Source organism: Epinephelus lanceolatus, chromosome 1 (genome assembly GCF_041903045.1).
Source record: "Epinephelus lanceolatus isolate andai-2023 chromosome 1, ASM4190304v1, whole genome shotgun sequence".
In the NCBI taxonomy this organism is placed as follows: Eukaryota; Metazoa; Chordata; class Actinopteri; order Perciformes; family Serranidae; genus Epinephelus; species Epinephelus lanceolatus.
The window spans coordinates 5832112-5847691 of NC_135734.1; the positions used below are offsets into that span (position 1 = coordinate 5832112).

At 40.6% G+C, this 15580-nt stretch overlaps 1 protein-coding gene across 1 annotated transcript in view; it reads right to left on the reverse strand.

Annotated features, from left to right (window-relative positions):
• mtmr14 (myotubularin related protein 14) overlaps window positions 1–15580 on the reverse strand; it is a 50893-nt gene that overhangs the window by 18429 nt on the left and 16884 nt on the right. The window contains exons 7-15 of the mRNA XM_033627168.2: window positions 15013–15086; window positions 13849–13919; window positions 13683–13757; window positions 12259–12325; window positions 11066–11151; window positions 10493–10569; window positions 8696–8732; window positions 4336–4406; window positions 3995–4053 (exon numbers count right to left, since the gene is read on the reverse strand). Coding sequence (XP_033483059.1) covers window positions 3995–4053; window positions 4336–4406; window positions 8696–8732; window positions 10493–10569; window positions 11066–11151; window positions 12259–12325; window positions 13683–13757; window positions 13849–13919; window positions 15013–15086 — 617 coding nt within the window. The remainder of the gene's footprint in view (window positions 1–3994; window positions 4054–4335; window positions 4407–8695; window positions 8733–10492; window positions 10570–11065; window positions 11152–12258; window positions 12326–13682; window positions 13758–13848; window positions 13920–15012; window positions 15087–15580) is intronic.

Here is a 15580-nt window from a genome sequence, read left to right on the forward strand (position 1 = left end):
CAGTTCCATGACACACCAAACTGAAGCATGTTACCTTTAACAACAAGAAATCCCAGGTGAAATGTAACTTTCTGTACAGGAACACCAACGTGTAGCTGACAGTAAAAAAGTAGTCACACTACTCCAATCAAACACACCAGTACAGTGCCCAGACACGGGGGACTTGAGTTACATGACTTAACCCAAGTCCAACTCAAGTCGCAAATTTGAGGACTTGAGACTTGATTGAATAAGACTGATGAAAGACTTGACTTGAGACTTGACTTTGACTTGGTATTCAGGACTTGAGACCTGACTTTGACTTGAAACAGATGACTTGAAAGGACTTTACATTTTTATTTAATATTTGTATTTTTCTAGACATTGAGTAGTTACGTTTTGCTTTTAAAATATGATGATGCATATGTTGCAGTGGAAGACGACCCATTGGCTGATATTCGTACGGACGCACTCTACCACAGCTCTCCTCGGAGGAATGGCGGTATGAATTTTTATTCAGTTCTATCTGCTTGATACATGTAGTTAGGTTTTCAATAACTCATTTAGTACTGAAAGTGCTTTGCAACCAGCGGCACACTGTCAGCACCAGGCCGTTATACGAACACACAGTCACCACTGTGAGAGCCGAGACATGCACTGCCAGCTTCATATGCCCCGGCTCTCTTATTTGTACAAGGTTTTGATACTGCAACAATGCTTAACGACTGCTCCTGCCTGCTGTTCCAACATAAGTTCACTATCTGTGAGTGTGTGTGTATGCAATTGCCGTGAGCATCCATGCGCCATGAGATAGTTTCCCCTGTGACTTTTGTTTTCTTTTTGCCTCCCATTGGTGATCAGCTCGTGTTTGGGGACTATTACAGTGTGTTATTATCTCACCTGCTCTCTCAGAGCAGCAGGTATGCTATGTGAGTGGAGACTTTCACCGTGACCAGAGGGCTTAGAGCAGGAGAAGAAGTATTTAAATCCTTTACTCTGGTAAAAGTAACTAATACCACCCTGTAAAAATACTCTGTTACAAGTCAAATTCCTGCATTTAAAATTTTTATTTTTTTTAAGATATCTTTTTGGCCATTTTGCCTTTATTGGACAGGACAGGTAAGCATGAAGGGGGAGAGAGAGAGGGGGGATGACATGCAGCAAAGGGCCACAGGCTGGATTCGAACCCGGGCCGCTGCGGGAACAACCTTGTACATGGGCGCCTGCTCTGCCACTAAGCCACTGACACCCCATTTACAATATTATTTAAGTAAAAGTATGTAAGTATAATCAGGAAAATGTATTTAAAGTATAACAAGTAAAAGTACAACAAAATGTTCCCTGTGACTGTTGTAGTCTACTACAATATGTCATCTTATTAGATGATTCTAACTCGTGCATTAATGTAAAAGCAGGATTTTACTGTTGTAGTTGATTGAAGTGGAGCTGATTTTGAACTATTAAAAGGATAGTGCACCCAAAAATGAAAAGTCAGCCATTATCTACTCACCCTCATGCTGAGGAAGGCCCTGGTGAAGTTTTAGAGTCCTCACATCCCTTGCGGAGATCGGCGGGCGGAGCGGATAGCGCACCTAATGGTAGACGGCGCCCCAGACTAACGTCCAAGTACACAAAATTGAACCCACAAAATATCTCCAACATGCTCATCCATAGTGATCCAAGTGTGCTGCAGCCCTGACATAAAAAGTTGTTTGGAAAAACGTCACATGAACTCTGTTTTTAGCCTCACTGTAGCCTGCAGCTCTGACTGCTTCTCTGTGCTCCGCGTTCACGTGTGCGTGCCTGCGCGAGACCAGCGAAAGCATGAGCTTTGCTCACCTGTGTTTACATCACATGACACGTGCACCGCAGGGAGAGACAACAGTAGCCACAGTCGCTAAAAGATAATTTGCACTACGGTCTTTTAGCAAAGGACAGCCCAACATGTCTGAAGACTTTGAAATTGAGGAGGAACAGCATTTCTTTGTTGAGCCCTATTTGTTTGAGCCCGAGTATACGGACGGAACTCAGGCTACTGGACAAAGCAGCCACCGCAGCTCATGAGCCTAACCCTCAGCCAGCCGCAGAATACCAGAGTCGAGCACTGGAAACCTAGTGGTGTAGTTGTTTCAAATGCAAAGCAATGCCAACGGATGAGGAAAGTCTTTGCTGCTCAGACTGGGAATTGGCAATGCCTGCACTTGAGAATCTGGACATCAGTACTGACGAGACTGCTGCTCTTCAGAGACCGTGCATCACCGATCACCCTGAGCGCGCACACGTGAGCGCGGAGCACAGAGAAGCAGTCAGAGCTGCAGGCTACAGTGAGGCTAAAAACAGAGTTCATATGACGTTTTTCCGAACAACTTTTTATGTCGGGGCTGCAGCACACTTGGATCACTATGGATGAGCAGTATGGAGATATTTTGTGGTTTCAATTTTGTGTTCTTGGACGTTAGTCTGGGGCGCCATCTGCCATTAGGTGTGCTAGCCACTCCCCCCGCCAATCTCCGCAAGGGATGTGAGGACTCTAAAACTTCAGCCTCCATCGGCATATGGGTGAGTAGATAATGGCTGAATTTTCATTTTTGGGTGCACTATCCCTTTAACTAATGATGATATTCATTATGGGCTTATCTGCTGATTATTTTCTCCATTAATCGATTGATCGTTTAGTTTGTGGAAATTCTGGAAATAGTGAGAGATAGCGTCACACTTACCCGAGTCCAAAGTGACAATCACAGTTTGTTTTGTCTAACCAACAGTTCAAACCTCAACATTCCACCACTGGTTGCAGTTTATTATCTTCATGAGTTTGTGAGTATGACTTGACTTGTGACTTGCTTGATTTATAGCAAGGTCTCAACGTGACTTGATTTTTTGACTTGAGATTAAAAATACTCTGGGAATACTACTAACTCACCTCACAGGCCACCATCCAGAGATAGCGTTAGCCACTGACAGCCACGAAACCCACTCTGCTGAAAAATCAACCAAAACTGGACACACTTAGCTTGACAAAGTACCAGCCAACTCTGAGAGAGCAAAGAAAATAACACAGACCATCATCTACTTCATGTGCAAAGATCTGCGTCCATAGAGCGTTGCTGAAAATGAAGGCTTTTGTTACATGCTAAAAACACTGGAACTCAGGTATGTGACTCCGTCCTGACGTTTTGTACCAACACAGCTCTGCAATGGAGTGAAGCATAACGCTGAGGAATCTTTGAGTCCAGCAGGAAGTGTGGCATTAACTTGTGACGCCTGGACTTCAAGGTCAGAGGATTCATATGTGACTATAAAGGTACATTATCTCACAGAGGACTGGTGACTGCTGTCTCACGTTCTCCAAACTAGAGCTGTACACAAAAGTCACATCTGAACAAACATTGCAGACCTCCTGCAAAATGCAGCACAAAGATGGAAGATTGCCCATAAAAACCTTGTCACTGTAGCAGACAACGCTTGTAACATAAGTGTTGCCATTCAGTTAGCAGGATACCTGCATGTGAAGGGTTTCGCTCATGTGCTTAATCTGGCCTTGCAGAGGGCATTAAATCTGCCCACAGTTCAGTATGCAGCATTTCTGACTATGTTGGTCAGTCTGTTTGCTTTGCATCACATTTTGCTGCAATAAAAATGATTAAACTCAGACTGAAAACTTTATCTTATGAGGTAAAACTGATGTTGACAAAGTTTTCCTTTGGGGGGAATAATTTGCAGTTGGAATAAAAGGTAATAGATTGCAATACATTGCCAGAGATTTCTTGCAATACTCAGCATATTGCAATACTGTGACCTAAGTGTGACAATATTGTATTGTGACCTAAATATCATGATAATATAGCATCGTGGGTCCTCTGGTAATTCCCACCCCTTCCTTCCTTATTAGATTAGTTAGAAAATAATGAGCTAAATAACAATGAGCACATCTATCAAAGGTCTATCAGAGGTACCCAGTCTGTGTGCCTGTGTGGAGTGTGGAGGGAGGAATGTATGAGACACACTGACTTACTTAACTGGCAGAGATCTTCCACAGTGAAATCACTGTCTTTGAAGTGGGAGTTCTTCCTTCTGAAAGACAGAAAAATGATGAAATAACATCAGAGATCTAAGACAGAGAATTGGATTCACACAAATTATATTTTCCTACAGGGGCTGGATATTCACTGAGTTACTTATTTACTGTGCGAGTGTTACTACAAACATTTAGCAGCTATAGCTTTATAATAAATACATTCTTGAATATGAAAAAGAAATAAAGAACGAAAGAAAGAACGAAAGAAAGAAAGAAAGAAAGAAAGAAAGAAATAACATGAAGGAGCATAATAACATGAAAGAAATGGAGGAACCCACCTCTGTTTCTTAACAGCGGAGAACTTCTCTGAGACAATGTGCTTCAAAAAATTGAAGCAAAAAAAGAAAATCTAAGAGAAAAAACATTTATGATCAGAGGAGAAACACAGCACACGATAGTCAATCACTACACTTTTAGTTTGAGGCAACACGCCAGTACGTGTCCTAATACACACTGTTCTTTCATATCAAACAGTCCTAAATACAGAGTAGTAAACTATAACTATAAAATGTCAGGATGTTTTGCTGCCTCTGACAGCAGCTGTAGACTGAGAAAAAATAATTTAATTTAATGGGCCGACTGCTAGCAACTTTTAAGGTGGAACGTTACTTGTAACTTTGCTCAATGCATGAGTTGATGACACAAATTCATCAGCACATCTAAAAATTTCAATATGACAACTTTGACCATTCCATTAGTTTTTATTATCTCTCTTGGATGACATACACTTCCAGTAATGAGTAGTTCTTCAATCATTTAAAAATATATATTAATTTTGATCGCATTATGTGAAGTGCATATATTCTAATCCTGACTTGGAGAACAGGTAGTTATTAGTACCAGGTACAAAAAGCGAGATGAATGTGTCTAAAGGAACACTTTGACACACTTTGACTACATTTAATTTGGTTCTACTGATACTACTCATGGTGTAGACATTGATGTTTCTGCCACTTTGATACATTTCCCCCTCTGTGATTAGTGGCTGCGTATAAAATAGCTGCATAATAAAGAAGCTCTCTCCTTTTGATTCTCAGGGACTGACACCAAAATATAATGTTGATGTTTGAGATCACGATCACATAAACCTCTAGTGTGCTTGCAAATTTAGAGTCAAACTGATATAAGATTTGAGGCAAATACCATCATTGATATTTAAGATAATTAGGAATTGGTGGACAAACTACAAATGGCATCATATCTGGGATTTCTGTTGCGACATTTCTCATGACCTACAGGCTAATATGTATGCCGAGCCATGTGATCGGCCAAACTCAGCCGATGATATTGGCCAGACCGATGTATTGATTGGGCTCTGCAGAAAGTATTGTTGTTGCACACGAAAAGACTTCATAAATCCATATGTATACAGTACATGCCAAAAGTTTGGACACACCTTCTCATTCATTGCGTTTTCTTTATTTTCATGACTATTTACATTGTAGATTCTCACTGAAGGCATCAAAACTATGAATGAACACATGTGGAGTTATGTACTTAACAAAAAAAGGTGAAATAACTGAAAACATGTTTTATATTCTAGTTTCTTCAAAATAGCCACCCTTTGCTCTGATTACTGCTTTGTACACTCTTGGCATTCTCTCCATGAGCTTCAAGAGGTAGTCACCTGAAATGGTTTCCACTTCACAGGTGTGCCTTATCAGGGTTAATTAGTGGAATTTCTTGCTTTATCAATGGGGTTGGGACCATCAGTTGTGTTGTGCAGAAGTCAGGTTAATACACAGCCGACAGCCCTATTGGACAACTGTTAAAATTCATATTATGGCAAGAACCAATCAGCTAACTAAATCTAAATCTGTGCTTTGGTCTGATGAGTCCAAATTTGAGATCTTTGGTTCCAACCGCCGTGTCTTTGTGAGACGCAGAAAAGGTGAACTGATGGATTCCACATGCCTGGTTCCCACTGTGAAGCATGGAGGAGGAGGTGTGATGGTGTGGGGGTGTTTTGCTGGTGACACTGTTGGGGATTTATTCAAAATTGAAGGCACACTGAACCAGCATGGCTACCACAGCATCCTGCAGCGACATGCCATCCCATCCGGTTTGCGTTTAGTTGGACCATCATTTATTTTTCAACAGGACAATGACCCCAAACACACCTCCAGGCTGTGTAAGGGCTATTTGACCAAGAAGGAGAGTGATGGAGTGCTGCGGCAGATGACCTGGCCTCCACAGTCACCGGACCTGAACCCAATCGAGATGGTTTGGGGTGAGCTGGACCGCAGAGTGAAGGCAAAGGGGCCAACAAGTGCTAAACACCTCTGGGAACTCCTTCAAGACTGTTGGAAAACCATTTCAGGTGACTACCTCTTGAAGCTTATCGAGAGAATGCCAAGAGTGTGCAAAGCAGTAATCAGAGCAAAGGGTGGCTATTTTGAAGAAACTAGAATATAAAACATGTTTTCAGTTATTTCACCTTTTTTTGTTAAGTACATAACTCCACATGTGTTCATTCATAGTTTTGATGCCTTCAGTGAGAATCTACAATGTAAATAGTCATGAAAATAAAGAAAACGCATTGAATGAGAAGGTGTGTCCAAACTTTTGGCCTGTACTGTATATTCACAAGTGCAACTGTGCAAACAACAGGTTGCAACAGGCTTCATCACTTTACAATAATCTTATACACAAGCAACAAGAAACAGTCCTGATCATACATCCAACCCACATCACAGGTGCATACAGTGAGGGGGAGGGTCAAAAGTGCTGCAACTATTACTCTGACCAATACACAGTGCTTAGAGCAAAACATCAAAACAACCGCAACTTTCTTCCACCTACAACTTCTAAATCAAAATTTGTATCAACTGTACAAGCAAATAAACACAGGTCATGTGCACGACCTAAATTCACATCAACATCTCTTAATATACATTTCTCACTATTTTTTTTAAACAATAACAGGATTGGGAATTAACTTTTTTGTCCACTTGCCACTGTGGCTGGCAGATTCCAGACTTTCCCAGCCACTTAATGTATTACCATCTAAATCTAGCAGCCACTTGCATATTCTACCAAGAACAATGAAAACTAACAATGAAAAATACAAAAGAAAAAAACAGCTCAATCTTTGTTATTAAAAGTTTTGGAGTAATGATTGCATCTTCAGCATATATAGTCTCCAAATAGTTATTTTAGCTACACAGTCATAATCCAGTCTGTGCTCTGCACATTCATCACCGTCTGGTTTGGATCTGCCACCAAACTGGACAGGAATAGACTGAAATGGACAATTAGGTGCGTAGAGAGGATTATTGGGACTGATCTTCCCTCCAGGACCTGTACCGGTGAAGGGTTAGGAACCGGGCAGGAAACATCTCTACAGAACCCTCTCACCCCGGACACAATCTGTTTAAACTCCTCCCCTCCGCTAGGCGCTACAGAGCCCTGTTCGCCAAAACCACCTGTCACAAAGACAGTTTCTTCCCCCAGGCTGTCACTCTGATGAACACCTAAATGTCACAGAGTGGCAGGTCAAACAACACTGCATCCTTGTATAGTGTATATTTTTTACATTTGATATATATTTGTATAATGTATATTTCTGTATATTCCACCTCTTGACTAGATTTTGAGTATTTATGTCATTTCTGGTACACTGAGAGCAAGTCTACTGGAGTCAAATTATCTATATGTACACACGTACTTGCCGAACAAAGCTGATTCTGATTCTGATTATAAGGAAATTTTTCTTCCAGGTGCTCTACATAGCTATGACACAGCTGTATCCCCAATGCAGATGTCTATCTTAAAACAAAAACTGAGACTGCATTGTCCTGTAATGTCTGCAATGTTTTTGACATATTACTGTATTCAGACACAATTAAGACATAATTTTGTTTTGAATTCTGAACTGAGGGATCCATCCGTTTTTGCCAGTTCATTCCATTTGCTCTATCATATGTCATTGTCAAATATTTTCATCATAGCTTTCTCAGAACATAACAAATTTTCATGTCTCTTCATCTAAAAATCGAACTGGTCACTGCTACAAATGCATTTCAACTTCAACAACTGTCCAAATAGAATTTTATCGATCGTTTAGGACAGGAGCATCAAACATACTGCATGCAGGCCAGAATCAGCCCATCAAAGGATCTAATCCGGTCCACTGGATGACATAGCACACCTCATATTGATGCAGGCAAAGAGGTGGCAGGTTTCAGGAGCAAGTTAAACAGATGCTTTGTGTTTAGAGGCTTTTCCAGCCTGACCAAGACCATGTTTCAGAAAGCAGAGTTAACAAACTCTGCGTCTACCCCTGAACTCTGAGTTGATGAACCCTGAGATGGAAAACTTAGTTTTTGGTTCCAGAACAGTTGATCAGTGTCAGTTCACTCAGCTCTGAATGTGTTCACTCTGAGTTAAGCTTGGGTTATTGGTTGTTATTTGTTGTTAGTTATCAGTTATTCTGCAATAGTTTCACAGGTCCAGCCCACTTGAGATCAAACTGGGCTGTATGCTCCCCATGAACTAAAATGAGTTTGACAGCCCTGCTTTAACATAATGACTTGATGCTTGTAATATTGTGAGTCTATCAGTCTCCCCACAGTAAATAGAAACCATATCATCATTGGCATAGAAATAATGTAAAACTTCATGTAAAGACAAACTTACCTCCTCCCCTTTGGAGAGTCGATCTGGCAGCATGTGACTGAAAACAGATACAGAAAAATGTACTGCATTACATGCCACTTAAAACTAGAATTACCACCCCGCAGTTGTATGCCTCTGCGCACCAGTCAAGTTTCTCTTACAGTTTATATCTATGTCCGTGAAAACATGGATGCTTCACACACATTTTCCTCCTGACAGCACAGGAGATCTATACAATTAGCACAGATTCAAGATTAGTGTCACCAATTCAGTATCTGACCAAATGTCTCCCCTTCTGGGGCGCCTGACCAAGGGCAGCCCCCTCACTCTGACATCTCTCCACTTTGTGCATGTATAGGTCCTGTTTGTGCATGTGTGTGTAATTGACAAGCAAGAGTGAAAACATTGAACTTCCCCTCAGGGGGATTAATAAAGTAAATAAAGTAAATAAACTTAAAACTGTTCCTGAGATGACTGTGCTCACATGTGCGCGCTTGTGCGTGAGACCAGCGAAAGCAAGTGAACACACATGAAGGCGGTGCCCATGTCTCACGGTCTCGCGCAAGCGCACACACGTCAGTGCAGTGTACACAGAAGCAGTTAGAGCTACAGGCTACAGTGAGTTCAAATGACGTTTTTCCAAACAACTTTTTATGTCGGGGCTTCAGGACACTTGGATCACTACGAACGAGCAGTGTGGAGATATTTTGTGGTTTCAATTATGTGTTCTTGGACGTTTTAATCTGGGTCGCTGTAAGCCATTAGGTGTGCAGTTGTGCTGCTACCCACTTCCCCCTCGGATCTCCGTAAGGGATGTGAGGACTCTAAAACTTCACCAGAGCCTCCCTTGGCATATGGGTGAGTAGATAATGGCTGAATTTTCATTTTTGGGTGCACTATCCCTTTAAGAGGGATAGTGTCACACTGTCACAGAGGGAGGGTGTCACACTTCAGTCTTTTCAAAGTCTTCTAATGTATGTGAGGCATAAGTGAGAAGAGGGTCTTTTGGAATTAGGGCAAACTGGCCCTTTAATTCAGCCGATCAAAGCATAAGTCAAGGACTTCACTGGGACTCAGAAAGTGCATGAGCACTGGAGCAGAATCTACTACATTCTCTTGAGAGGGGTTTTGTAACAGCTATTTCGGTGCTGTTCACAGTGTTTGTGGCCATGAAAGAGAAAAGAAATCAATAGATCACTCCACAAATAACCTGCAGTCCAAATATGATTCAGTTGTGACTGATGAGGTGAAGTGCAGCAGCTCCAGCACCTCTGGGCACTCCCTTTGGCTCTCTGCTGTATCAACTCCTACTTCACTGATCTTTTCCTCTTTTACACACACACATGCACACGCACGCACACACACATGCACACACACGCACACACTTCTTCTGCTTGGCCAATGTCTCAAGAGCTTGGGCAAGCCTGCTGATGTATAATTACATGAGCTAGCTGGCAGTGAAGGGGCTTTTTATGAGACTGCCTCTGATGGGTTCAAATTGGAGAAATCGTGCTGTTAATTATAAAAGCAGAACCCCAAGAGAGGGTGTTTGCATATGTGTGTGCACAGATAGAAAATGTGGAGAGTGGGAGAATAAAAGATGTGGTCAACATGTTGTCCTGACCTCCCTGTCCCACTGCTTCACCAGTCACTTTTCAATTATGCGTCGCAGACAAACATAGTGCGTTTCCAACCAGATGGCACAGAGGAGTCGCAAATGCACCTCTAAAGTATTCATGCCAGTTAATGCGGCATGAGTTAAGGCTCACCGTGAAGTCATGAAATTATGATAGTGATGATGTAAATGATTATTTTTACCCGAAGAGGAACCAGTCGTAAGCGATGGTCAGATACAGGATCTCGGCCGGCTCCAGGCTGGCATGAACGGCGCCGTCCTGTGAAAAATACATGGAAAGAATGAGTCAAACATCTCAATGATCTAAAACATTGCGTAATACATTAAATGCTATGGGGCCGATAGTCTCACACAGCTCTGGGCACCAAAATTGGATTTCTTATTCTGTCTGAAAAGGGCTCTATATTGTACAAGTGTGGTCTGTGGTTTTATAAGAAGCTTTCAGTATGGACCACATCTTGAGAAAAGGATTACATATTCATGACATAAAGGTTCTTTTTTTAGTAAAGGCAATGAATACAGAAGAGGGTAATTAAAGAGTGTTTGAAATGGTAAATTAGTTGTATATGGAGACGTATGAATAAGGAGGGGGGCTGAGGCCCAGGCAGATGGATTCAGTGTGGAATTACTGAAGTCACTAATGAATGTTAGAGGGGCCAAATGAGCTGCCGGGTGACTGGCTGTCATGTGGAGAGACACCAGGGGAAAATAGAGGAGCTGAAAAGACAGGAGGAGAAAAAAGAGGAAGAACTTACTGCCCACAGGGAGAGCCTGAGGAGGGACACAAACAGAGGCGTTCGGTCCCAGCCAGATATGCAGTGCACCAGGAGGCCACTCTCATCTGAAACAACACACAACATCACTTTCAAGATTATCAGCAACACTGCAAAGGGCTATATAAAATAGTCATTGTATCTTATCATTTAAAATAGTGAAGCTTTTAAAGAATTTAAAGGAATACTTTTCCCACAAAATGACCATTTATATATATCAATTACTCACTGCTTGTTTCCTCGAATTTTTTAATTAAACTTTTTCTCGTATATCTCCACAGTGAATGCAGAATCCAAAACAGATAAACATTCTTCAGGAATTTAAGTCGTCAGGGTCCAAATTTAACAATAGCACTATTATATCAAAACATCTGTTCCCCTATGGGTTTGCTACCTTCTTCTATTTTACAGTATCTTAATTTAAAGAGGACAGTAACTTGTAGAAGTGACTCTTTTTTGTAATGCCATTTTGGGGTATTTACTGACATATGTTTCAAAACAAAACTTATAAGTCTCTTCAACTTGTGTTAACTTCAGACCTTATTTCAGATATCAAACAAAACAAAACTTATTTGCAGGTTTTAGGACTCATTCCTGGACCACTCTATGGATGGTTAGTTCTGAAAGGGTGCTAAACCACTCGTGTGTACGGAGATCATTTTTATTTTAAATTGCCGTTTAAAAATGAAAACATGCAAGTGTGGACGTGCTATCTATCAACAATTACTTCATTATGATAAGTTAAGCAAAAAACTTGGTAGTTTTTCGTTCTTTCATTGATCTTTTTACAGCTCATTATTCAGTCTCTACAAAGCATTTTTAAAAATGCCTGGGAGACTTGTATTTAGTTTAGTTTATCAGTTTATTGGTTAAAAAACATACATTACAGCATTTTAGATTTTCTCTGTGTCACTGCAAATTGAACATCTTTTATATTCAGAGAGCATTTTTAAGGCCTCACTTTGATATCTGCTGACTAAAAACTAGGCTTTAAATTTTCTTGCCTACACGAATAATCAAAAAAAGAAAACAATAAGCAGATCAGTCTTTTGTTGCAGTTCTTTCCCTTATTCTAATTTGAACCCAAGCCTAAGTCTCAATTCTAAACATTTACACTTAATAAAACCTAATGTGATACTACTTCCACAAACACATCCTCCACCACCACCACCTACCATCGCTGTTGATGATGTGGAGCAGCAGCTTCAGGTAGTTCTGGGTCTGCTCCACCAGGTCCCACGACTGAACAACACACACACACACACACACACACACACACACACACACACACACACACACACACACACGTAAGGGAAAATACACCGTTGGTACAACAAAGGAAGACAATCATTGGTTGCACAGTAAGGTTGTAAAACAGACACGTTAAAGAGATAGTTTGGATCTTTTGAAGTGGGTTTGTATGGGGTACTTATCCATAGTCAGTGTATTACATACAGTAGATGTCAGTCAGCATGCTCCCACTTTGGAGAAGCGGGCTGGATTCTATAACAATTTAAGAATATGCTATGTTTAGAGTATTTTTACTGCTTTACCTTACCATCAGTGATTTCACACGGGGAACTGAAGATGTTATATTGCTCTTTTCAAAGCCAGACTGCATCAATAGAACAGTAATTTAACATCGCCGAACATAGGAGCCGCTGGTCTACCGCTGCCTCATTCAGCTAGTTTGTTTGCATTATTGCGAAATTTGGTGTTAAAGGGTTAGTTTGGATTCACCAAAGTCATACAGTGACACCCACTAACTGACTGATCAAGGCAGCGGTGACCAGCAGCTCCTGTGTTCAGTGAGCCAAAATGACTCAATGGGCAAGTGGCATTAATGAGAGAAATAATGAGGAACTGAGGCCATTGACAGCTTCACTGTCGGAACAGGCTATCTGACATTACGGTAAAGCGGTGAAAGTACTCTCAATATAGTGTACACTTCAACTAATATTGATTGTTTTTTGGTTGGACTTTTTTTCAGGTGGCTAAAATACACATAGCTGCTGACCCCATGCACAGCAGTACATTGCTTAGTTACTGCTGTTGGCACTGCTGCTGCCTCTCTAAACTGGGGGCGAGCTGACTGACATCTACTAAAGGTAATGCACTGGCAATGGACAACTACCTCATAACGACCCTGCTTCAGGAAATCTGAACTATCCTTTTAAATTTACACAAAGCATCTTAGACCACACTGTCTGGCAGTATCAGTATACAGGTTATTCCAGCTGTTTGTTTGACCAAATGAAATATTCTAGCACAAGTCTCTGTTTTTTATGGCTGCACTACTATTGTATACACATTTCTCCAAAATTCAGCTTCACATATATATTTGGTATTTTTGGAATCTAAAATAAAGTTATGTGGGTTTGAACAATGTTTGGCAGCACATGGTGAGTCAGTGAGGTTTAAACCACACTGGAACTATTATTGTAAGCGTGCAGTGGTTATGAATCACGACCAAAGCACTCTGCAGGTTGGACAACAGATGGCACTGACGCACCACAAATAGTACAGAGACAGAGTGAGTCAGTGTGTGTACACTGAGGACAACAGAGTGAAGCCATGTAATAAGAAAAGGGGCACTAACCTGGTATCGAGTCCAGTCAATGTTCAAGTTCTGAGTAAAGCACAACGGGATTGTCAAAGGAGCGTCCACATAGTCCTGTCAGTGGAGACAGTGTCATCAGGTTAATACGACAAAGCCATGCTACTGTATGATCACAGAGTGAACAGACTCACAGCAGTTTCTATACCTGATTCCAGTTGAACACCAGGCCCTCAGCTGTGTAGTCTCTGTCTTTGTAGTCCTTAAAAAACTCACACCCTAAAAAAGACAATAAACTAGAATTACCACCCCACAGTTGTATTCCTCCACGCACCAGTCAAGTATCTTTAACAATTTACATCCATGTTTGTGAAAACATGGATGCTTCACATAAATCATTTTATACATTTTAAAAGATCATAGGCTTGACTAATAAACCTTATAAGGGGCCAACCACTGGCATCTGAGGTTAGATCTGAAGGAGCTAACGTCTTACAGAGTTGACAAAAAGTTATATATTAATTTATTTGCACTTCAGTCATGGTGGAGAGCCTTTTTATTTTTCAGAGGTGCTAAGAGCTCTCTTAATGCTCATCAAAATATTCATTATCTTATTCAGTTTTGATTTAGAGGGGCTACGGAGTTGACCTGTTGTGATTGAGACACACCTTATAGCAATATTAGTTATTACATTTATCAAAAAATAGAAAGCTGACCAGTGCTTGAGCTGCATTCCCACCTTTTTGGAAACCAGGAAGCAAGAGTCCTTGTAAAATAGCTAACCCCATATATACCTGATTTAATGATGTTTTGTAGAAATCTGACAGGGTTGACAAAAATCTGGGACACATCTTTAAAGGTCAAACATTTTCACAACAAATACATTTTAAAACAAAGATGATTATAGCAGTACATTTTGACATCAGTGTTATCCGGACATACTGTTAGTTATAGATTTTGAAGGCTTTAAACACATTTTTTAATTGTTTGAAGTTGTGAATTCTTGTCTAGAACAAGGCTGTTTTCTGGCACAGGGCAAGTTTAGAAGTTAGAAAAATGAAAGCAGATCAAAATATTTTATAAAAAATATTTATTTCATATATAAATCCTTTTAAAATAATGTTTCCCACCAAAAATTAAATTAGTGTGTTGATAAGTTACAATTATAAGGTTTTTTTTTTTGGAAGGACACGATTTGTCCCACTCCTCAAAAATGGGTGATATATTTGACTCAAATCGGCCCATTTTTGTATTTATGCCAATATAGGATAATAAACCTTGTTACTTATCTGCCAACATATTCACTGATACTGTTATGTCTGCTGATAAACAGTACCAGCTTGGACTGAAAAAGTTAACAAGAGGAGTTTACCTGGGTAAGGCACAGAGAGCAAGGTGAAGTCTGCATAGCGTTGGGCCTTGTCCGCCTTCTCAGAGGACGTCACACTGCAGAGAGAGACAGACACAAAGAGCCACATGAGATACATGGTGAATATACAGCATTTTAATACACAACACTTTTATATAATACAGAGCCATTTTTGGCTTATCACATCTACAGCAGAATCACTGTATATTTTGCCATACATGCAAAAGACAGTGCTGGCAGTGGGTCTTTATTTTACATTTGGTGAAACATTGTCTATAGCCCATCCTTAATTGTTGGTGTGCTCTTACCATTCAGAATTCGAAGTAATATATTGTATTTAAAGGGATAGTTCATATCATTTTGAGTCAGTGTATTACATACAGTTGATGTCAGTCAACATGCCCCCACTTTGGAGAAGCAGGCTGGAATCTGACATGGAAGCTAAGCATTGTACTGCTGTGGAGAGGTCAACAACAAAACATATTTTAGCCACCTAAAAAAAAGTCCCTCATAAAAAGATCAATATCAGTCTAAGTGTACACTCTATTGAGAGTATTTTCACTGATATTCC